The sequence below is a fragment of the Onthophagus taurus genome, chromosome 8 (genome assembly GCF_036711975.1).
Source record: "Onthophagus taurus isolate NC chromosome 8, IU_Otau_3.0, whole genome shotgun sequence".
Taxonomy (NCBI): domain Eukaryota; kingdom Metazoa; phylum Arthropoda; class Insecta; order Coleoptera; family Scarabaeidae; genus Onthophagus; species Onthophagus taurus.
In genome coordinates, this window is record NC_091973.1 from 533,368 (window position 1) to 558,249 (window position 24,882).

The following is a 24,882-nucleotide window of genomic DNA, read 5'->3' on the forward strand; positions in this document are numbered from 1 at the left end:
ATCTCAGACTATCGTGACGTCCATCCAATGTAGAAGATATACAAAGTCGAACAACCTTACATGAATGATACAAGAATATTTCTGAATGCAAAATAAAACTTAACCTTGAAAGTGGTTTCAACATTGAAATAAGGTTTTTAATCTTAAAGTTATTTTTATTTAATATAATGAAAAGTAAAAAAAATTTTGAGGTGGGTTAAAAATAAAGAAACTTATCTGATCGGTCTCATCTAAAAAGGCGACGTGCTATTTTCGGGCTGGAGTGGCCAAAACATCATTTGAATTCCTTTCTTGGGTTTTTATTAAGTTGCAAAAAAAGGCAAAGAAGATAAAGAGGACCCATGGCGCGACCGGGGTTTCACATAAATGGGGCCCGCCCAACCAAGAACCCGGTTTGGGTTCTTAATGAATATCTCATTTTAAAACGCCATAAATAATACTTGAGAATATTAAACCGTTGATTTGGCAAATAACACCCTCTCCGCGGGATATTATATGCCTATTTCGGACCCGTACGAGATAATCTTTGATATCTTATATCTTTTAATTTGCATTAATTTTATTTGAAATGTTGTATTATGTAATTCAAGGTCCTATTGTACTAGATTCAATTTCAATTGTGGTTAACAAAATATTTTTTTTTAGTAGATGTAAATCTTTAAAGAGAATATTCGGTATGCGCTATTTGATTTATGTTAGAACCAAGTGAAAGAAAGTGTTATGATTGTCAATTGCCTTGGAAACAGTTAGACATAGTCTCTTGGTCTAACCCACTTACAGCGACGTCATAATAACGCATTCTTAGCGCTTGCGCAGCGCAAATCAAGAAAGCGCGGACCTACTAAACCTTTACTTGCCAGTCTCCGTGCGACTGTGGAGTTTGCGCGCTGTTTGTACTCTGTAATTAAGTGACAGAGCATTTCGCAATCATTCGATTTTTTTTCTTGATATTTTTTTGTGAAAATGTGCTGGCTGTAAACGATCCATCGATTTGTTGGATTACCTTAACGAGGATATCAAAACTTTTTATAAATTAGGTAAGAATAACTTGGAAATTAAGTTTAGAATAGTGAATTTCGTGTAGTATGGGAAGATTAGCACAATTTCGAAAAGAAAAGTAGGTTTTTACAACCCGTTTGTTTAAAATCACTTGTAGTAGATAAGTCGCTTCGATGAAAGTAATGCGTATTGGTCGATACTTTCTAAATTGACGATATGTGCGTATTATAATGTTTGGAATTTTTATTCTTTGGATATTGTTGCTGGTAGTAGAAAGCCAATGTACTTTAGGAGTTCCTTTATTGTTATGCAAGCCGTCGAGCCCATTTTCATATTATAAGGACTTGGGTCTTTTCGAGAATATTGAGCAGTGGGTAGTCAACGATAATGGTCCTACCTACTACTTCACGGTTAACAGTTATATAACACACAAACAAGAAACACCGCCACAAAAAAAAAACAATCTTACAGTCCAAGATTTTATTTTGATTCTCCGACGACGATGCTATTTTCGATACATTGTTGAGTCTGCGAGAGTTGATTCTTCGTGGGGGGAACGGCTAACTCCGGAGAGCTCTATCTGGCGCAATATCTTTCACGCTTCTACCACTCAACTCTCCGGGCACGGCCAACAGTCCGAGATTGCAGGGCCATGTCCAACGCCTTCTTGCAAACGAAAAACACGTGAGACAAAACCGCGAATGTGACGGCACATTGTGTTGGCAGTTCCAGAAAACAGGTTCTCGAATTCTATATTAGCTCGTCCGCAAATCGTCCGGCGACGACGTTAAGCGGGGTTTAACGTCCACGTTGGGGCGGTTTCATTCTTTCCGTTTTCCGTCAACTCTAAGCGGTTTTATCAAATTCCTTAAAGGTCATTGCATAATCTTACTTTTACTTTTACTAAGATATTATTACTATTTTCTTAATATATATATATAATCAAATGAAAGTGTCTTAATGTGACTCCGTTATTGGATTTAGTACGTTACATTTCTTGAATATTGAGTAGTTAATACAGTTACACTATTGTCTCATTTTCGGTTATTCCGAGTTAGTCGCTTAATCTACCGTTGAAGCTTTTTTCTTTTTTCAAGTTAATAGATATTTAATCTATTTAAAATGATCGTTTCGTGTTCCCCACCTAAAGAAACGGAGGAATTCATGTTGGCGGGCACGTATCGAATCCTCCGTGTCATTTCTCGCAAGAACCATTGAGTAATTTCGACCTTTCGAAGGATTTCTTGCGAGTAGTCTCCGGTATTTTTCGTGATTCACCGGAGTTCGGGCGGTTTTTTCACAAAGCTGATCCGAAGGTCGGCGGTTTTTGTGCTTTTTCGATCAACATTTAAATATTGGTTGCAGATCCGTCCGTTTCGATTCATTATCATGGTGTCGCGAAGGAAGATTCTGTCTAGATCGCGAGACGATCTTCACATGGATACGACGTTTCAACCCCCGGAAGAGGAAGAAGATGTGTGGTATCAAAAGGACAAACTTTATAAGGTGAGTATTTTGAGAATTTGTATTCTTTTGAGTGTTAAGAATGCATAGTTTAATAGAAAATGTGCCAAGTAGCATGGTTTGCAAAGCATACCAATTGCTTTTGAAATAGTTTTGACTTTAGAAAGTTAATTTCTAGCTCGAGCAACAATGGCGGCCCATTTTGTAACGTAGTTATTGAGGTATACCCATAAGCGACTATTAGAGCATGTTAAGAAAGAGTTTTTCCGGCGAATTGTGGAAGTTTGCGAGGAGGGACGGCGCGGGGGAGTCTGGGAGGTAGATATGTAACCACAGAGCCTACCTTCACGCTAATTTATGCCGAGTTTCTCGCCTAATCCACTATTGAGATCTGAGCGAACGCATGGTACGGCGTCGCGTCGAGTCTCGCAAATGTTTCTCCTTTCGCAACAAAGTGAATTCTGCGACATTAATAAAATTTACAAGCAGGGGAATGTCAGGGGTCAAACGGTTCGCGCCGTCCGTTGTAGGCGCGGTCGCGGCGACGAGAATTTCAATTTCGAGCCGGTCAATTTCGATGAATACGTGCGTGCGAGAATTTTAAATCCAAACTCGGCCGTTCTCGACAGTACACCACGTACAGCTTACCTAAAGTTCAACGACACCAACGTCAACCGCTTTGTATTCTATGTAGACACATAAAGTGATCTTACCACTTCATTTTAAAATTAAAAATTTTTAAAGTATCAAAATCTTTTGCATAAAATGCTTAAAAAAAAATTAATAAGATCGATATTGTGAAAGTTGCTTTTTACCTGGTCGACCTCAGGTTCTTACAAAATGTCAAGAACGTTATCTGCTCATTACCTACGCCGTTACAATAAGAACGGTATTTTAAATCGTTCTAAACTCCCGATCGTGTTATATAAGCAGAGATTTTGCGGTGTGCTTTGTTATTTTTTATTTTACACCGACATAGACATACACACCATTACTGCTACGCCACTGCCCCTCGAACGCTCTTGATCCGATTGGTTCCGTCCTCGCGTTGAAGAATAAGCGACACCTCCGAGTGAATAAATCAGTTTCACGACAATAGGTACAATTTAGTGCTGAAACCTTGATTTATTAGAATTTAACTATTCTCGTACAATAATAACCCTTACGTGGAGATGTCTTAACACCTCTCATTTAATAAATATATTTTTTGAAATTAGTTCTGGATTAATTTTAATTTGCTTAAGTTGGATCATAAAGTATAAATTTAACTCTCATTTAAGTGCGCTACCAGTTTGAGAGCGCGCAAGATTTTTGAACCTGGGTCATTCACTCGCAAAAAGGCAACGAAGACGTTCTGAAGAATTCGAGTCATTGATAAAGGAGGATTGCCCTCGAGTTCTTTCTCGGCGCCGTTGCTAAGATGAGAGGCGTCTTTTGTGGCGATCGACGGTTGACGTCTTCGAAATGTAACATTCAGTGTCTCAGAATTGAAGCCTCGGGCCGCGAAGGTCTTTGTAAGGTCGAGTATACATCAATAATGACTCGATTAAAATATTAAAAGATATGACGAAAAAACTAAACATTCCCGAAAATACCCGATGACGTCATTGCGATCTTTCAAAATGAGAGAGTTAAAGTTGAAAGTGCGAGTGAATCAGTTGATGATCCTACTAAAGATACAGTTAAGAGCTAACGTGTAGGTAATTATAGAATACTGGTTGCTTTTTTTCTCGCACAACAATTTGTAAATAGCTTACGGGTAAAAATCCGTTACTTTGGACGACCTTGCGTCCTTTTTAAATATTTCTATTTTCCTACAAATTAATTAATATTATTTATATACAACGCAGTTTTTGCACCTGCAAAATATCGAAAATAAAAGTGGTAACAGGCGATCTCGGGCTAAAATGTCAACCAACTTTAGTGAAAGTTTCCCAACTCGTTCTTGGCGTATCTTGAATTTCACAAAACGCGCCGTCCCTGCCGCCAAACCGGCCAGAACTTGTTTTTACGTACGACCTGAGTATATGAGAAATTGGCGTGAGGACGTTATAAACGACGTTTTTGAAAATATTTCGACGCTTGAGGCTACAACAAACCCGATTTGGAATTCGATTCCTATTGCAGTCTACAAACCGGATTTATGTATTCTTTTGTTGTTAATAAACCTTCCTTGAAATATTTATAGGCGATCAACAATCTTCGTTCCATTATTCGCATGTATATGTTTTATTTTCAGGATCATATCCAAGAAGTATTGGATAAATGGACGCAAATAGACGATGAAATTTGGGCGAAAGTTATCGTTTTGGAAAGAAATCGTAGGGTAGCAAAAGCGTATGCAAGAGCTCCAGTTTTGACAGTAAACGGTTCGGATGACGGTTTCGATGGTTTTAGGTAAGCAAAAAAGCCAATTACAATTCCTTTTAAAATGACTATTGCACCAAACGCGTATACTCTTAGCTGTGCGGTTCTTTTGGTCGCACACAGACCGAGCGAGTGAAAGTGGCTCCGCGTAAAGGCCACGTGCAGGAATGGCAGAAAAATCGTTTCGTTTTGGATGGTTTCGATTTTCTTCGGGTTGTGGCGACGACGATCTTTACGGCCATCCCTTTCGTTCTTTACTATAAGTTGAGAACCGAACAAAATTACTCCCATCGCATAAATACCACCTATATTGAAATAATCGCGAACTACTCGAGATGTGGGAAACGGTTGCGAAACGAACTCGAGGTTGCCTTTCTAATGTCTTAGCCTACACAGAGACCGAGCCATGACGATTGCGTTGTCGTTGTCTACAGTTCCAAAACAATCATTCTCAAACCGAGGTCTTACAAAAATTTTATCAAAACTTTATACTTACTTGGTGATATAAGATAACATTGTGGTCTGATTTTCAGAAAAAAATTTATGTAGCAATGTGAAGGACGAAACAATATTATTTATTATTTAATACAATTAGAAAAAGTTGATTTTTTGAAAAATTTTTATGGAACAACTCAATTTTGAAATATTAGTGTTTCTTCTCTTAGCTCTTCTCATAACAGTGGTCATAATATTTTCTACATTCCAATCAATATACACATAGGATTATGTTTGTATACACACAGAACCGGTTTCGGGCATTAGATGATGATGAAATCAGGAAAAAATGAATTGCCACAAAATTAAGAAATTACTCAAGAAATAAATAAGTTGGGTTTTCTTGGAGGTGTAAGATATGAGTAAAAAAGAAATGTCAAGTTTGTTGTGTCCGTGGTGGTTGGTCGCGAAGAAACGAAAGTGAAGAAAGACGAGCGTGAATTTGCGAGGAATAAATCCTGAGCAATCTGCGTACGTATCGTAGCCGAACTGGCTCAAAAGGTGCGCCTCGCGTACCGATATTGGTTGCAAATAAATGTAAGTTTATACGCTGGCCTTGTAGATACAAGGCAGGACGCCACACCCTTTGTTTCCTAATACGTTTTTTGCTGGCATGGTGCGGGGACGTATCTGGACAATATTACATACTATCAAATTCCCTTTCTTGGACGCGTCTGTTTTTTAAAAACTATCTCCGTCGGGGTCGTCGTGGCCGTCGGAGAAGAAGTCGCGTGGTCGCAAGGTCATCTGGTTTTGAACGCGACCGAGACGTTAAAAGCTCCCCCCAAACGGCCATTGCGTCATAAAAAGCCTCCCCTGTGCCGCATACCTCCGCAAAAAACCAAGTAGCCGGTACCGGGATTAGATTCTAGGTATAACTCATACTCTGTGTTATGAACTTTGCGGGTGGCGTGTTTGACACTGTCGTAAATCAAGAGAACGTTCAGGCAGACCTCCAACAAGGGGGACAGGGGGGCCCCGTATAACATGACCGCGGCCTTTTATGAAAACGACGCTCAAAAGAGGCGAGAAAAACGTACGCGCGTCAAAGCCCCCGCCGGAATTAATTTCCACGTCGACTTACGCGAAAATCACTAAGAAGATTCTGTTTCTTATTATGCTAAACGCTTTGTACACTTCTCTGGCCCTACCTGCGATTATTATTCACCATTACCGCCTTTTATTTACCCCTTCGGTATTCCTCTCTCGGATTACAAATACTCCTTATAATACTTACCCGCACCTTATTTACCAAAAGCTCAGCATTCTTCTCACACCATTATATCTTCTTGCTGTTCGACCATCTCGTATCTTTCAACCGATAAGAATTATCTGTATAAAAATAACTCATTTTAATTAACACATGTTATTAAATAAGATTATCGTACCCGACGTCAACATTGCAAGTATGCAACTAATATCGCAAATCGCGTATTATAATAACAATACTGTGATATTAGTTGCATACTTACGATAATTTATTAACACAGTGTACAACTCTTTATATTGAAAATATCCTCGTATAAGTTTTATAAGGTTGATAGTATTAATAGTAATGTGGAATTTGAGATGAAAAGAAAATGTTATAATAATTATAGTCCTTGCATTCCATTGAGAGTTAACAACGAATTTACGAGAAAAAAATGCTAATATAAATAGATAAAAAATCAATACAGTAATAGTGTACATCGTATACTTTCACATTCAGCCTCGGTTTTATGAATTTAAAGCGTTGAAATTTTTAGTTGAACTTTACTCAAGCCGAAATGTCAAAGTTTATATTATTGTTTCGACATTTGCAACAACCGTGAACTGGTATTAACGCGCGCGTTTAACGATGCGACCCGCGAGTTTTGTGGAAATCCTTGGACCGTGTTATCCTCCTCTTCAACTCTTCACCTACGTCCTTTCGTGATAAACAACCGACTCTTTCTTTCTTTTGCAGAATCGGCCTGAACGGGTTCGATAATCCAATGCGAGATCAAAAAACATCCGAGTGCAAAAAGCATATTGGACACGTAAGTCCTTCGATTCGTCCGAAAATATGGTTTTCATTATTGACTATCCTTGACATTTTCTAGGGTGTCAAAATCAAGATGGACGATGCCGGAAATATTTTAATTAAGAGAGTTTCAAAGTGCAACATTTTTATTAAAAATACCGGTTTAAATGGCGAAAACGCCATCGGAAATGACGTACTTAAACTTCCCGCTTGCGCTTTAGAACCGGAAAAACCCTTCAAACTCTTTGATATGAAAAAGTTCCAAAGCAATATTAACAGAGAATTAAAAGTTGCTTATCCGGATAGAAGAAGATTGGAGTCGCAATGTTTGAGTGCGATTGCTTTTGTAAGAAACGAACAAGAACTATTGGAATGTCCTTTATGGGTTTTGATTATTAACGTTGTCGCTATTGATATGTTAAAATCTAAATTACCACCTGTACAAAGAGTTATGGATATTAGAAATCGCCCCAGAATACCAATTCCCGATGAAGATCCTTACAGCGTTGCGGGAGTTGCTGGACGAAACATAGGAGGGTATCAAATGCCAAGGGAATCGCACTATGTTACTAATCAACCGAGAAGTGATAAACCACCGAAACTTCCTCCCAGAGAAAACATGTTTGGATCATCGCACGACATTCCAAAGGTATTAGAAAGTTAATATATACTAAAACTTTATATTTATTTTGATTTATTTATAGCCGGATTATGATGGGAATCCCCCCAACAACTCAAAACCAATCAATAAAATTCTTAAACCATTTTTATCATCAAGGAGAAAGGAAAAAACTAAAGACCAAAAAGATGGTAATATCAAAACAATTTTTCATTGACGATTTCATTGACAAATCTTTTTAGATGATCCTTATTATTGCGGATTACGCGCTCGAGTACCAAATTTCGTTTCTAAATCAAAAAAGGAATCTTCTAAAAAAGACTCGATTTCTTCAAAACGATTTTCGATCACTCATCAAGTCCCACCACAAATTCAAATACAACCATCGTTGGCACGTCATCATTTAACACCGTATCATCAACATCCAATGTGGCATGCAAGAAGTTTTGAAAGTGGAATTGGTATGATCTATATATTATAAATCATTTTAAGTAATTTGATATAATAAAATAATTTTATTTAGACATGGATAGTATGGAATCTCCTTACAACCAGATTTATGGTAGATTACCGATTCCCACCAGAGGCTTTATTCCTAATCAACCACAAACGGCTTACGTCAGCGAATGGGATTAACACGACGAAAATGATGTTACAAAATAAATGAAATAAGCGAAGTTAATGACGTTAACGATAATTTAAGAAAGATATTACCTAAATATTACCTAAAAGATATGTATCATATATTTTTGTATTATATCTATAAATATTTTTATTATAATTACTGCAATATTAATTTATATGAAGAAAATATATTTGATGGTGATGGAATATTTTCGAGATTTTTTTTATTTCACTCCTTAAATATTTCGATGAGTATTCAGTTTGGTGCAAAAGCTTCGAAAAATAACTATATATATAAACAAAAATCTTTTATATTTTTATAGAATTGGCTTAAACGGATTCGACAACCCAATGAGGGACCAAAAAACGGACGAATTTAAAAGATTAATTGGACATGTAAGTCATATCAAATCAAAATTGGTCAATCATCACTTAGCATTGTTCCAGACAGTAATCTCTAAGGTCCCTAGTATACTTGTTTTGCCCATTCTCCAGCATCATTTTGCCCAACTCTCATTCTTCAATATCGTTCCTAACTTACTTCAAGATAAATCTGAACATCATTTGATATCATGTCTGATGCACCTCCCAGATATACTTAAACATCATCCTGGACAATCCTCAATGTCATCTCTCAACATTGTCATAATGCTGTAGTTATACATACAAATAATTAATGTCTTGACAAAGGAACATCATTGTGGAAAAATCAAAAAGTTATGTTCCATACTTTAATTAAATTTCCTTTTAGATAAATTAAATATAAACCTGACCATACTAATATATAACTTTTTTATAGGGTGTAAAAATAAAAATGGATGATGCAGGAAATATATTAATAAAAAGAGTATCAAAATCGAATGTTTACATAAAAAATACGGCACAAGATGAAGAAACAGCTGTAGGAAATGAAATCTTAAAAGTACCATTATGCGCTTTAGAAATGGAAAGACCAGTAAAATTATTTGATATGAAAAAATTTCAAACTAACGTTAATAGAGAATTGCGAAGGGCGTACCCGGATCGACGACGACTTGAATGTCAATGTTTAAGCGCTATAGCATTCGTTAAAAATGAATTGGAACTCCTGGAGTGTCCAATTTGGGTGTTGATAATAAATGTGGTTGCGATGGATATGTTAAAAACCAAGTTACCTCCAGTTCAAAAAGTTATGGATATTAAAAATAGACCGAGGATTCCTATACCGGATGAAGATCCTTATAGCGTTGCTGGAAATGGAAGTGGTTCATCCGGAAGTTCAGGTTTTGCAACCGGTTCGGTTTCGGCAACTAGAGAGCAACTTTTGCTTCAATCCCAACAAAACGCACAACGAAGAAATGAGAAACCTCCGAAATTACCGCCAAGAGAAAACATTTATCATCATAACATCCCTAAACCGGATTATGACGAAGAAGAAAAAACCAAACCATTTGCTTCGACGAGAAATACCCACAAACATAAAGATGATGGTAAATACGATGATCCTTATTATTGTGGATTGAGAGCGAGGGTTCCAAACTTTGTTTCAAAATCGAAAGCTAAAGAGACCAAGTCTAAAGATACGGTCACATCTAAACGGTATTCGATGACTCAACAACCCACATCTTTGCCAAATTTGATGCAACAACAACATCATATGATACAACAACAATTACATCAACACCCAATGTGGCATAGAGGAAATTTTGAAAACGGTATTATTATTATTATGTTATTTAGTTGTATTTTATAAATTTTTTTTGTAGAATCTGATAACGTGGAGTCACCTTACAACCAAATTTATGGAAGGTTACCAATCCCCACTCGAGGATATATACCAAATCAACCGAGAACTATGTACATTGGCGAATGGGATTAAGTGATTATTTATATTTTTTGTTGTTCTTCTTTTTTTGTATTATATTTTCGTAGGGTAACCCATTTTAAGTCATTTAGTTTAAGCACTCCCTTAGAAATATTATTGTAAAATCCATGTATATTAAAAAAATTAATTAATATTTATATGGAAATTATCTAGGTGGTGGTGATGTAAACATTATTGTATTATCAATAAAGTTTAAATGGATGTTAAATGTTTTATTTCAGAAATTTACGAATTAAAATGAAAGAATTGAAATATTGGTTGCCTACTTATGAATACTTTTTATGAGTAAGAAGAGTTGCCTATTTTATAGGTTATTATAAAAAAGAGAAGTATATATTTTAATTAGTATTTTAAAATTTTTATTTATTTATTTTTTTAAATCTTAATATAATTTATATATATATATATATATGTGTGTGTGTGGGTGTGTAATTTAGATTTCTATCGTAAATATCTTTCGCTCTCGGTAGGTGTCACTGGAGACCAATTCACCTCCTAGTACTAATTCGATAGGTTTTCAAGGGTATTATAACTGATCTTCGCTTCGTTACCGGTGACCTGGATAAGGTTGATTCCTCTAATTACGTTTCCGTTATTAAGAAGCTTGTCTACGGCGATGTGGATCTCTGGAGTATTGAGTTTTGGAGGGGAAACGGTCCCGTTTGGGGGATTGAAAACGGATAAAAATGCTTTCAGCCGTTAATTTGCATACTTGCATAAAGTTCAAGTAAAATCACGGTTACGTAGATATTGGTAGGAAATTTATCGTAGGTGCAGCGGAAGAAAAGAGGGCTCGGAAACCGTGGCAGTAAGCAAAATATATATCGCGATCACCACTGCGATTTCTAACTCCGGTTGAAATATACATAGAGTTTAAAATGAGATTTATGAACGCGGATGTTAACGCTTTTGACCGAAAGTAACAACTCGTATACGTTTGGATTAACAATCAACTCATCGCTACGATTTTTTAAATTCTTGTTGTTTTAAAATTATCTTAATAGTTTAAGTTATTCTTAACTGGGATATTTGGTGGAAATATTTTTACTGTGTTTGGAGTAAATGTTTGTCTGAATTTTGCAACGATGCAATAAATGAGAAGTTGGAAATGCTGTAAAGGTAACTAATGAATTTTCTTCGAGCGAAGCGATTTCAGTAATTTCCGGGACAAAATCGGGCAAGTTTTTCGAGACGAGCGGAAAAATGGATCGCGAAGTATTGCCGAGTCGACCGGGGGGAGAAAAAAGAACAGTACGTCATTAAAATCCGAGGCGAAATTCTACTAAGTTCGTTCTGAGGATTGTAAACCGCGTGTGTGTGATTTCTTTCGTGCTCCTTGTTCTTCAAGTTTTTCAAGTTTCTAAATTTTAAATTCGACGAGAACAGATTGTTTAAGCTTGAAAGCTTCGAACAGAAATTCGGGTGCAAGTTGCGTCCCTTGGGAGGTCTTGACATCTGAATTGTCCAAACATATTAATTGTGCCATTGTAGTTAATTGGTTTCGTTAGCTTAAAATCGTTTCCGACTAATGCTAACGAGCACAGGTGCAGATCTGACGATACCATCCCGTATTCACGTTGGAAATCTATATCTCGGCACGATCAAATCGCTGGTTAGTCACTTAAAACTTAAGAAAAGTTTATTCAAGTTTGGTCACAGAAAGTCCATCAATGGAACTACCTTTATAGACGTTCAAGTTTCTTCGCTGAGAATAAGAAATGGGGTTTTTAATAATTTCGATCACCAGATGGCTGTAAATACCGTTTAATTTTTAAGGAAGCCGCGAATGGGAAATACGCGTTTATTTATAATTTATACTTTTGTGTGTACAATGAAATTCGAGGCGGCACGTCTAAGAAGCTCTTCTTACCCGTACGATCGATGCGACTCACTTTTGAAGGCCCCTTCTGAATTTATATATTCCTTTAGAAGTTTTACTCTAATCCCAGTTCCGCAAAAAAGGCCCGCGAAACTGTTGGTACTTTAATATTTTAATAAAAGCGCCCGCGTGCAAAACATATTTGCTGGGTAACTTTAAAAGTAAAATGCTCGCAGGTACTGCCGCTAAAACAAATTTTTTGCTACTTCCGGTCGCGGCGGAAGTGCTTCGTTGCTGCATTTTAAACGCGGAACTGGGTGTATGAAAATAAACCCTTGCATTTTATGTAAATTTAAAGGCGACTCACAACAATAACACCCGCGTCCAATCTTTTTTCTTCCTTTTCTTTCACCCCTATCTTTCCCTATCCTTGCGGCGGATCCTAAGGAGATTAACGAAAATCCCGCAATCCCAGCCGATATATCGGATAGCGCTCGATCACGTGTACTCAACCGTAGATCTGGGTGTTGGTGCACCTGTTATCCAATGCATCAATCTACATGTGCCGCTATATCAATACCAGACGGTTGTGCAACAACCCCCAACATGTTTGTTTATGAAGTGATGCCTGGCGACGTCATTTTGCATTCTAAACGTGCACTTCCTGAAACGCAAACCTGGACGTAATTAGTTTACCTAACGTGGACTTCCTAAAAAGTGTAACTAATAAAACTTCTACTAATTACTCCACGTTGACTAACTAACCCCTGTATCAAAATTACCCCCGTTATTAATACTGCTATGTTGATTTTTCACATCATTTTAATTTATATAAAAAAACGATTCATCGATTAAAAAGTTTATGAATAAATACTGATAATTTCATATTTATTTTTTAAAAATAACCGATGAAAATCGAAAAATGATAAAAAACATAAAATTATTTTTCGCAAAAACTAAAAATTATATTTAATATAATTTATTTATAAATTATATTATTTCTAAATATTTACAATTTTTTAAAAATTACACAGAAATATTAAAAAAGGTATAAAAAGTATTATGGTGTTTAATAATTTTTTTCTCAAAAACTAAAAACAATGGTATTTATGAAAAAAAAAGAAATTATATTTGGTAAAATCACAATTAAATATATCTTAAAATGCTCGCTATTTATTATTAATCTATTTTTTTTATTTTTTGATTCTTATTAAGAAAATGAAGTAATTTTTAATATTTATTTAATTATTCTTTGATAAATTTTTGTAATAAATGCTTAATAAAAATTTTATTCAAAATTGTTATTTAAACCACACAATATTTTTATTATTTTTACGTATTCAGTGAAAATTGATTGAATAAAATCTGTATTTCAAATGTTATCCATAAATATTTTTCCCATAATTGAATTAAGTGTAAATATTTACCAATAATCCTTTCAATACCTTTTAGAGGTTTTTATTAAATAAAAACTGTTTGATTATATAATAAAATTTGATGTATTTTAAAATTGTGCTAGAAAAATATATCGTAAATCTGTGTAAAATTTATTGCAACCTAGTAAGTCAGTCAAATCGATAGGTACACGCGACAAATTTCCGTAATGTTTCAATTAATATCGGAACGGAATTTAATTTCAATCTGTATCCCTTTATTTTGATAGCGTTGGTTTTGAAAAAAAAAGCGGCGGATAAAATAAAGCGACCGAGTTAAAAAAAAAGCAAATTTGTGTTGAGAGTGCGTAATAAATATTCCATTGTGCCGATGAACGCGTACAGAGAATATTTCGTCGGGCGTGCGTTGTTTGTATTGCTTTATTTGTACGGGACAGCGAAATATTGTAATAACTCAGCCGTTAGTGTTTGCTCGTACAGTGTAGTTTTAATATTCAAATTTCGAATACGCACCTTCCAACAAGTAAAAGATTATGTAAAACCCGTTTTAAAAATTGCACGCTTGAGTAATAAACCGTGAATTTTATAAAAAAAAATTACGAAATAAGCGCCATGTGGTAAAAAATAATTTATTGGTCCCGAATAAAATGTAATCCACGAATTTCGTATAATTTGGTATAAAATTTGATGCTACAATAAAACCGGTTCCTACCGGAACGCGTGGGCCTTAAAAAGGCCGATTCCAGGCAACAGGTTTTAAGTGTGGCCTTATAAAAAAACGGATGACAGCGGAGTTAGTTGGCCATTATTTGGGGAATTAGTCTTGACGGTGGTTATGTTAGTGGGAAAATGTTATTTGCCATAGAAACGCGTGCGCTACGGTGTCTTGGGGCAGGTGGCGCTCGTGCATCCCTGCATCCAGGATCAACCCCCACTGCCGTCTACCCCAAAGCTCAGTCGTGCTCTCCACATCGAATCGGGCGGACGCTGACACTCTCTGCGGAAAATCGCGCGCTTTCTCGTTCATCGAGGAACTTCCGCATCCTGGACGGAGAGAACTTCATATCTAAGATGTAGATCCTATCACCGAGGTCCTTGGCAGGCGCGGACCAACCACAGACAAGATGAGACTATTTTTGGTGATGATCTTTTTGGTATACAACTCGAACGCCGTTGATAAAATTGTGGACCAAGTTAGTATAAGACATGGCAGGTCACGCAGTAAGTTGCTAAGGGCCGGGAAACACGGGGACGATTTCTATCTTGTGCAGAATCCCACTTTGGATCCAACAGTGGAAAATGTTTCTTCGGTGGCCGAAACTTCGACGACCGAGCCAACCAAAAGTGGCGGCAGTCGAGGGATTAAGTACAAGACGAAGAACAGGAGGATCACGGTTGATGGTAACAATACCTGGCAGTACATGGACAAGAGTTTCATGTACATGGGGGACAAAGCTTTAGATAAAAACGATCCGTCACGCGGCAAAAAGAAGTTGGAGGAGGCGGCGGAGGAAGAGGACGATGACTTCGGAACTCCAAATCCCTTCGCCGAAGACAAACTGGAGGAGGTGAGGGAGAAAATTCTACAGGAAACAGGAGGCAAAAGCGGCAAAAGACTTGATATCGTTACACATTTCTTACGCATCGTGGAGTCTTCCCAGCATTTGTTGGGGGAAAATTGCACTGCCGGCACTGATCTAAACTTGGGCGAAGGAGTTGTCGATAGGTATGCACAAGAGCGATTTAGAGTTGAAGCCGACGTTGCAGTAAATAGAGCTAATATGCTTACTCGCTTATGGAAATATTCGGATCCCGCCGTCGTTTCCTCCGAATATTTACTGCATGCTTCCGTTTTCTCTATGGTCGAATTTGATGACGACATCTTCGCCGCCGGCAACTGTTACGACCAGTACCAGTATAAAGATTATTGGCTATTCTGCCCTTATGCCTACCGCCTCCCGGAAGGGACCATCCTCGTCAAGGACCTCGCCGTCGAATACAAGTATCTCAGCAATACTTCAGAATGGTTTTATATCGCGAGGAAGAACGCCGAGAACGTCATCAGGAATTACAACCAGTTCAGCAGAGGCAAGTATCTTTCTTTTTTAAGATTACCTCTTTTCTTTCATTTCATCGTTATACGCGAATGCAGCAAACCGGAAATCATTTTTATAAAGACCGGCTTCGTGCACACTTCAATTATATTTACCTAGTTTTCAACAACGAAACGTTATATATAAATATTTAAAATATAAATTCTACAGTACTCAAAACATAAAATATTTAAATATAAAAATATTTTATAGAACCATTTAAACTTTTATTGTTAATTACCTGAATTGTCTTTGAAAACAGTTGCAACTAATTTTGTTCCTCTGAAACCTTTGTATTTTCACGTGCTTCTTTAGAATTTAACGTAATTCAAGACGTCCGTCGAAGCGTACCAAAACCATAATTGTTGGCAACCTTCTCTGAAACCTGCAGGCCATTCGCAGGCAGAGAGAGAAAAATTCCGGCAATTATACGTAGATCCCAGTAATTAGCCCTAACAGAATTTTCTTAATGGTCTTGGTCTTATTTATTTTTGCTTGAAATTCCGGGAGCGGTTGCTCGGAATTGCAAATTTCCAACTCGTTTACCGAACGACTTTTTGACACAAGCTAAATAAGCTACTTCGCCGATAAACTGTTTTAATACCGTAAACTTTTAACTCATCCCGAATACGTCGCGTGCACTTTAATTAAATCGTCGAAATTTAATTTTCCTTTACCCAACCACCATTTACGTAGCAACCGATGATGGCTCACATTTTATCTCCTTTTATATAGATATTAGATATTTATTCTTAATCCTGCATCATATTTTAAGCGTTATCATTTTAAGAAAATTTTTTGGAAATTTTCTGCCACTTTTTCTGACAAACAGATTTTTCTAAAAAAAATTTATATCATATCCTATTATTTCTATGCGAGATTTAAAAATAGAGTTTCTTACCTTTATTTTAAGCTATAAATCATTTCTTATCTCTTCAAAATAAGGTTGAGGTGTTTTTTTAAATTATCACTTTTTCTGGCAACCTAAAATTAATAGATTTCCTTATAAGTTATCTTTTGGGAATCTTTTTATATCAAATCCTATTACCTCCATACCACTTATAAATAGAGCTTTTAGTTTTAATTTAAGATATAAATCATTTTTTAACTCCTCGCAATAAGAACGATGTGATTTATTAATTCCACTTCCTCTGACATTCCAAATTAATAATTTTTTTAAGCTTTTTGTATCAAATCGTATTTTTAAAAAAATCTTTGAGAAATAATAAAGAATTCTCCCGTTAATCGCTTCTTTCTTGCTCTCGTTTCATTCGTCTGCGTGATCACTTCAAGGAATTGTTGAAATTAGTTAGTTCTTAAGACTTTATTTTTACGGTTGGCGAACGAATTAAAGTGTCTATCAATCAGGGTAGTTCATAGTACCGGAAATCCGTACCTTGAGTAGGAAACGGATACGATTACGTGTTCATTATGACGCGCACACACACGTGCATTCAATTACACGTGTTCGAGCGGTCGGCTACGTGCGCGACCGGAGTCCTTCAGAGTTAGTAAAGTTACGTCATATCTGACGATGGTATGTATCAACCGTAATGAATACAAAAAATTCAATTAACCGGTTTCTAAAGTAATTGTATCATCATCAGGATGATTTTAGTTTTACTCGTACATGAAAAACATTGTTTTAGGTAGTGGTTCTTTTAAAATAGGAAACGTGAAAAAGTGGCGTTTGGAAAACTAATAACGTCGAACGTTTGGGGTAATGAAACGACGTCGTTTCTCGTTAGGTTTTGAACGGCGATAACGCAAAAGGAAGATCGGGCAGTAAATTTCGTGTAAAATCAATTAAAATTGAAAAACATGGGGAATGTTATGTATCTGGGTTCTCGTAAAAATTGTAGGGGTGTGTCGTTTATCATTCGAAGGGGGCCAAATTCGTGGTGCACTTATCGGAAGAGGGAGATGCCTTTACTAATTTCCGGCAGGATCGTCTGATATCGGGCCAGAACTGGGACGCGGGATGTACTGGCAAGTCTGGACCAGTACGTATGGTTTTAATTAACCCCGACTGCATTCCCAGAGCTCTATTTTTTCTCGTCCGCTCTAGAATTGTTCTGCCATGAAATTGGGATCCCATACATCACTTCCCTAAGATTGGACGCGCGAGACGTCCAATTCCGTTTCTTCCCGCAAACACAATTACTCGGCAAAAAGTCCCAGGCGCCCCCCGGTGCCAATAACTTTAACATTTGAATGGCAGAAAATGCACCAGTCCCTTGGGATTGCTGCTTTGTTTCCGCGCCACTTGAAGACGTTTCCCAAACGACGTGACTCAGCGCTCTTAAAATTTCGTTAGTATTTTTTTCATCGATTTCCACTTCGCCCCAAAGTTTCAAAGCTCTCGCTCTCCCTTCGAACCACCGCTATCAATAGCTAAAGATACTTTGATAAACGGTAACGCATAAACGTCACATGGATTTCCCCATATCTGTCACACGAATGAGCCAAGAACTATAAGATATTTCATTTTTTATCTTTTCGAATGGGGATGGATATGGCGAATGTTCAGGATTTCTTTCAACACGCCTTCCGTTTAAATTTCCCCGGAACCGATTTCGAGATATGTTATGTTACAATTTGTAAGAAATGGTGGATGCGCCGGATTTATTTATGATTTATGTGTTACTTTATATATATCTTTTTATTGTAGTTTTTAAAACAATGTTATCGAAGATACAAATTGCAAAAACGGTTTGAGTTTATTAGACTTTCTTAATAGAATAAAATAGTTGAAATCGCATTACCGACCAGTCGAGTCGGCTTTAATAGTATTAATTTTCCAAGTTTTCAAACCGTAAAAAGCAAATTTAAAAATAAACATAAAAATACTGAGAGCTTTTATTTAGTGCTATCTTTAAATAGAACATAAAAAAATATGGTAAAGATTTCGCGTTATATATGGATTTTTTCTCCCCTTCAAAAAAACATCTTTTTACATGCAGATTCTTTGTGGGAGATGAGCGCTTCTTAAAACTTCGTTACTATTTTTTCATCGATCCCTTCGTTTCTGTCAAAGTTTGAACCTAACGCGCGAAGCGAACCTATCTATCAATAACAAAAGGTATTTTGATAAACGATATCGTATAAATGTCACATATATTTCCCGGTATCTATTACACGGATATTGCAAAAAAATAGAAAGGGCTTTTTCTTTGTCAACGCGATGACAGTAGTCTTTATTTGGATACACCGTTTAAAAAATACCGAACACAATCAAAACACAACAGTTTGATTCATCGAACCCTGCAGCTACGTTTGAGATAAAGCGGACACTCTCACGGTCCCACGGGTGTGTACTAGAAGTATCTAGAGCACCAGGCACTGTTTCTGTTTGTTTGCACAATCCCACCGCGTTTCAATTATCCATCTAAACAGAGTACATTGTATCACCCTCTAATTGTTGCTTTAGTCTCTAAAGGCGTATAGTTAGTTCCTCTTCCAAAATATTTTTCTTTAAAACAATTACGTTTTCGAATTAGTTGTACAACATAATGGCTACAATTTAAACCAATATATATAATTTAATTATTATATAATACAATTATTCCTGAATGACGCCTAAAAAATTATTGAGATTGAATTAAAACATATTCGAGCATAAAGTGTCAAGTTTTGGCGGTTAAAATATCTCGGATACGGAGTTATACAGGATGTCCCGTTAAGCGTACGGAGCGGCTGTATCTCAACAACGGTAAGGCCTAGAGGTTTGGGAAAAAAAGAAACTTAGACGATGAGCTATAACTTTGACACCATCATTTAATAGCTTGGATAATACCGCATCGCTTTTGTTTTTCAATATTTTTCATATCTGTCATAATAAGGGAGGGGGAAGCCAATGCGTTTTCAAATGTTTACATTTTAATATCTCCATTTAACCGATTTGAATATTTTTGGTCTTGTTTGAAAGAGCATTTCATGCTCTTTTAAAAGATATTTTCAGTAAGACCGCTTGGTTTAAAACAAATAAGCTAGAGGGCGTTATCTGCAGCGGTTACATATTTTTGTGATTTTTGAAAAAAAGTTAAATGGAACGGTACTATTTACTTCACAGACCGTTAATCACCATAAAATTTGCTAAATATTAGTGAAAACCGCATCTCGATATCTCCATCCATTCTCGAATTATAAAAGAAAATGTTAAAAATTCATATATCTTAATCGGATCAAGTTACCTTAGGAAACAAATAAGAGAGAACAAAAATTTTATTAATCCTTCACACTTTATCCAAGCTTAGAACTGCTTCAAAATTACTTTTGAGGCGTGTTGAAAAGCCAACGGATCAATGAAACATCAACAATGATAATAAAACAAAATAAACCGAAACACTTAGAATAACTTAAATTTTTGGCAAAAAAAAGCGCTGTTAAGTCTCTTTCCTGGACACGTTTTTACTGGTATTTAGTGTTTTGTCATATTTTCCCTGGTTATTGGTTTTTCTTGAAAAGTCAGGTCGTTTAGTCTACCCAATAGATAAAGGGGTGAAAGCAATGTGGGTTTTGCTCGAACCAAGAATGCATATTATGCAAGTTTACATCAGCTTGTAGACAGATGCTTCATGCATCCATAGCATTTGTGATAAAAGGTTTGGATTTGCCCAAATCATATTTAAAAGTCAATGGTAATAGTTCAGTCTGTTATCATAATCGGTATCTGTTAAGGCCTGATGTAAAACAACGTGGTGGAGATATTATTCTCTTGAGAACTCTTGTGGACAATTGTTTTCGGAGTTTCCAGATTATGTGGGATCACATTGCACACCAATATGATTTACGAATTCATAGAGACGTCTGAATGGGCTACACGTTGCCAGTTTTCCGTAATCGCTAAGTCAATCTTAAAAACACTTCTAGAGAAAAATGTCTTTCTTTGTCATAATTATTGCATTGCACATTTTTGCCATGCAGTTGCATCGTGTTTGAAACATTGAAAATAAATCATCATACGCTTTATCATACGCTTCTGCGTTAGTAAATGACATGTTTACAGTTACCATGGTAATGTGATTTGTTTTTCTCGATGAGGTAACTGGATCCGATTGATGGCACTCGAGTTTTTAACATTTTCTTCTATAACTCGAGAACAGGTGGCGATATCGAGATGCGGTTTTCACTAAAATTTAGCAAATTTTAAGGTGACTAAGGGTCTGTGAAGTAAATAGTATCGTTCCATTTAACTTTTCTTCAAAAATCACAAAAATATGTAATCGCTGCAGATAACGTCCTCTAGCTCATTTGTTTTAAAGCAGACGGTCTTACTGAAAATATCTTTAAAAAGAGCATAAAATGCTCTTTCAAACAACACCGAAAACATTCAAATCGGTTGAATGGTCTAGGAGATATTAAAATGTAAACATATGAAAACGCATTGGCCTCCCCCTCCCTTATTATGACAGATATGAGAAATATCGCAAAACAAAAGCGATGCGGTATTATCCAAGCTATTAAATGATGGTGTCAAAGTTATAGCTCATCATCTAAGTTTCTTTTTTTCCCAAACCTCTTGGCCTTACCGTTCTAGAGATACAGCCGCTCCGTACGCTTAACGGGACACTCTGTATAGCAACAGGTTATAATACATTATCTTAAAGAAGATACTTTAAGCTTCAGTTGAAGGTATAAATTATTTCTTAATTCCTCATAATAAGAACGAGGCAATACTGTAATATTGGTTGCATACTTGCAATGATGACGTCGGGTACGATAATAAATTAACACACTGTATATCATTGTATGGTAAGATATAGAAATGTTTGAGTTAATTGTGCAATAAGTAAGAATAATTTGTGTTGGTGTTTTAAGTAAGCATCCTTAAGTAGTAAAGTTTTGTTTATACGAGTTTGTAAATTGAAGTTGTAAGTTTCTCTTTAAATTTAGAAACCTAATAATAACGTCGGTGCCGGGGTGGTTGATTTGTTTGCGTAATTTTTCAAATGAGGAAAAGTTTTCCCTCGGCCAAAAATTGAGCTTGCCATTATAGTGGGGACATTAAAAACAGCACGACGGGGCCCCGAAAGTTACACCACAATATATCACGGGACATTTCCTCCGGTATACTAACTCAAAAATGTTTGAAAGTACTCGAGTATCGTCTACGAACTTCAGATACGATACATAAATTATTGTCGCAACCTCGGGTTCTACGTGTTGCAATACGTTAAGCGCTCATGTTTCCACGTATCCGTGAATTATTACTTTAGTATTTCAGGCTCCGGTTGAAAGGGGGCATTAATTTTTCGGGCGCTGCTTCCGCATATCCGATTTGTGATCCGGATAAACCAAAGAACGTATTATTCTTCTTGTCCTCGCGTGCTACACTTACTGTCGGCGTCTTTTAAAAATCCAACCAGGCTTCGCCTTTTAAGGTTTCCTTTTTATTTCAAAACGTAAACCTAAAACGTAAAATAAAAATGTTTAAAAAAATGATAGTTGATTGACAGATTGGGTGGAGATTAAAATGTAGAATGATCGAAAATAAAAAAATGGGAATAATCTGCTGCAGAGGAGCTTAACCACGTGCGGTTTGGTTTCATTTAGTGGGCGTTTGGACTAACCATTAGTAGAGGGATATTTTCAACGTCCGGTTTAGTATTTTTTTCGGAATTTGCACTGGCGATGCAGCAATGTCACCGGGTAATTAGGCGCCTGCACCATTTAGGCATGCATCATTTAATTACTGTCATTGTCAATCAGGTAGAAGTGCTTAGTTAATCTTCGTGAATTATATTTGATCAAATTAGTTTGTTGAACGTGATTGATATTGAGGAGGGGTTTCGACGAAGTAATTAGTAGGTAGGGACGTATGCAAGTCGGAGAGTTCTCGCCTCTTTGATGAAATGGAGTGCAAATAGACGGAGAGCGATGTTCCATTTGCCGCGCGTTAGATCTAATAGGTTCTTTAATCCAAGAATACGAAAAATTCCCACAGCTTATATTTTTATATTTTTAATAACCAATTTAAGCCAAGTTCAATTTGGCAGCGGGTTGTTGGAGTGGTGTAACTGTTGAAAGAGAGGTAAGCGTCGAACTTTCAATGACCCTCCACTTTTTCATTGAAACCCCAACCCTTGACTTTGTAATTGAAACTAGATCCGCAGATATTGAATTTGTACGTAACGCATCGTTGAAGAAAATTCAAATTTAAAAGCGGTTCGAATTTGTTTAGAATTTTCTTTGAATTGAAAAAACTTTTTTAACGAGAGGTTAATTTATATCGCTGCAATGTCCCAAGCCGAAGTTGCCAACTGGTATTAGCAGTTAAAGTAAATCATTAACGAGTTAACTCAACTTTCGTACCCCAGTCGCTAATTAGAATAACTTTCTTTTAATAAAGCCTCGCGTCACAAGTCAAATTCTTATGTAGCAAAACCTCGATATTACGTACTAATACATATAACTGTCCGTTATAGCCATAAGTCTGGAACACGGAATAAGTAAAACTAGTATTATTACTCGCACTAGAACTAACACTAAAATTAGTGTCAAACTAGTCTTAAGAGACGTATGGCTAAATCCGAACGTTTCTAGTTCCTCTAACGAGGTGCGTTATAATAATAATAATAATTCATTTATTGACTTGATAACAAAAACCTAATTCAAACATATAATAACATATCAAAATAAAAATACTATTAATTAAATCAAGTCAACTCGGACGATTGTCAGAGGAGGTTTAGATAAACAACTCTGATTTTCACAATCGCCCGAAAATACTATAAATAAGAAAAGAATAAAAGAAAACAGATAAATCGAGAAAACACGCAAAACGTGACAAAACACAAAAGAACAAAAACAAAATTGTTTTTTCAAGCAACATCAAAAAACAAATTGTAATTTAAATGCCTTTTTGAAGGCAGGCACTGATTGTTTAGAGCGCAAAGCTTCCGGCAGAGAATTCCAAAAATCAGCAATTCTGTAAGAAATGTGCTATGAGGCAGGATAGACAGGCAGTTCTTTCTGCGGACGTTTATATTATGAACGTCCGTTCTAAATCTGATTTTATTGTGCAAGTAAGCCGGAGTTTTGAACATAATAATTTTGAAAAATAATACTCCCTCATGAAAAATTCTCCTTGCTTTCATACTCAGCCACCGTACCTCGGGCAACTTGTAAGAGATCCTTTGATTTCGACGTATACCAAATATCAAACGGAGGCTCGTTGGACCTGCACGCAGATGAGGTCCATAAACAGCGTTGCGGTGATTAAACCGAGAAAGTATCAACGTGTCAGTGAGCAAGGCTCTACTTTGCGTGCTTAAAATGTGACGGTTGGCGTATAAAGACATTAGCGTGGCATACGAACATCTAATTAAGTGATTGATATGTGTATTAAAACGCATATCCGAATCCAGCCATACCCCCAAGAGTTTTACAGTATCAACTACGCGCAATTCATCGCCGCCCACACGAATGCTCAATGATGCTCTGGCAGGACCAAGGTCTTTACTTCTACCGAATATAATAGCTGATGATTTCGTACCATTAATCAATAGACCGTGCCCTTGCGATACATTCACCACCCGACTATTTGCACTTTCAATCTCCGACAACGGAAAACTCAAATATAGTTGTGTATCATCCGCATAAGTTTGTAATTTACAGTAACGGACGTGTGACGAGAAGGTACTAGTATATAGGACAAATAGGATAGGACCGCAAATACTACCCTGCGGCACACCTGTAGGAGTGTAAAATTCCTACCTAAAGCCCTCCAAATAATGTCGAAAGAAATCAACGGATTCACGGCTAAAACCCATAAACCTAAGAACAGCAAACAACATTTGATGATTGATAGTGTCAAATGCCTTAGAATAGTCAAGTGTCACCAGGGCCGTAACAAGGCCAGAATCAGAGGAGCGCACAATGTCATCCGTAAGGTTTAAAAGAGAAGTAGCGCACGAAAAACCCGGACGAAAACCCGATTGGGAATCAGGCAGAAGATTATATTGAGTTAGGTGTGTTCGCAGCTGACGATCCACAATTTTTTCAACAACCTTGGAAAGGCCGGGTAGAAGACAAATGAGTCTTAAATCGCTATAATTGGAAGGATTTGGTTTTTTGGGTATTGCAACTGCAATAGACTGTTTCCAGATGGTAGGGTATACATTTTCTGTTAAACAGAAAT

General features: G+C 36.5%; 2 protein-coding genes across 6 annotated transcripts in view; both read left to right on the forward strand.

Annotated features, from left to right (window-relative positions):
- Window positions 1–860: 860 nt before the first annotated feature.
- On the forward strand, window positions 861–10,636 carry LOC111414201 (expansion). Of its 3 annotated transcripts, none has more exons than XM_023045454.2 (8): window positions 864–1,037; window positions 2,365–2,505; window positions 4,703–4,860; window positions 7,271–7,343; window positions 7,407–7,976; window positions 8,032–8,137; window positions 8,189–8,407; window positions 8,470–8,779. In XM_023045454.2, the coding sequence occupies exons 2-8, from the start codon at window positions 2,389–2,391 to the stop codon at window positions 8,580–8,582; spliced, it is 1,356 nt and encodes a 451-aa protein (XP_022901222.1). In that variant the 5' UTR covers window positions 864–1,037; window positions 2,365–2,388; the 3' UTR covers window positions 8,583–8,779. The 3 variants fall into 3 exon arrangements, with proteins under 3 accessions (XP_022901224.1, XP_022901222.1, XP_071054914.1); XM_071198813.1 differs by lacking the exon at window positions 864–1,037 and adding an exon at window positions 1,675–1,873; XM_023045456.2 differs by lacking the exons at window positions 7,271–7,343; window positions 7,407–7,976; window positions 8,032–8,137; window positions 8,189–8,407; window positions 8,470–8,779 and adding exons at window positions 8,894–8,966; window positions 9,370–10,264; window positions 10,316–10,636 and having other exon boundaries at window positions 861–1,037.
- A 3,974-nt stretch (window positions 10,637–14,610) lies between these two features.
- The window catches only part of LOC111414183 (metabotropic glycine receptor), a 90,505-nt gene continuing 80,233 nt past the window's right edge, over window positions 14,611–24,882 (forward strand). For 2 of the 3 annotated variants that reach the window (XM_023045427.2, XM_023045428.2), the window contains exon 1: window positions 14,611–15,735. In XM_023045427.2, coding sequence (XP_022901195.1) covers window positions 14,772–15,735 — 964 coding nt within the window. In that variant the 5' untranslated portion in view covers window positions 14,611–14,771. The remainder of the gene's footprint in view (window positions 15,736–24,882) is intronic. The other variant, XM_023045431.2, reaches the window with a different exon arrangement.

Excerpts from the sequence above, each read along its gene's own strand:
- LOC111414201 (XM_023045456.2), top strand. The coding sequence starts at position 2,389 with ATGGTGTCGCGAAGGAAGATTCTGTCTAGATCGCGAGACGATCTTCAC. Across the intron at positions 8,967-9,369 it reads TTAAAAGATTAATTGGACAT|GGTGTAAAAATAAAAATGGA; the intron begins GTAAGTCATATC and ends ACTTTTTTATAG. Across the intron at positions 10,265-10,315 it reads TAGAGGAAATTTTGAAAACG|AATCTGATAACGTGGAGTCA; the intron begins GTATTATTATTA and ends TTTTTTTTGTAG.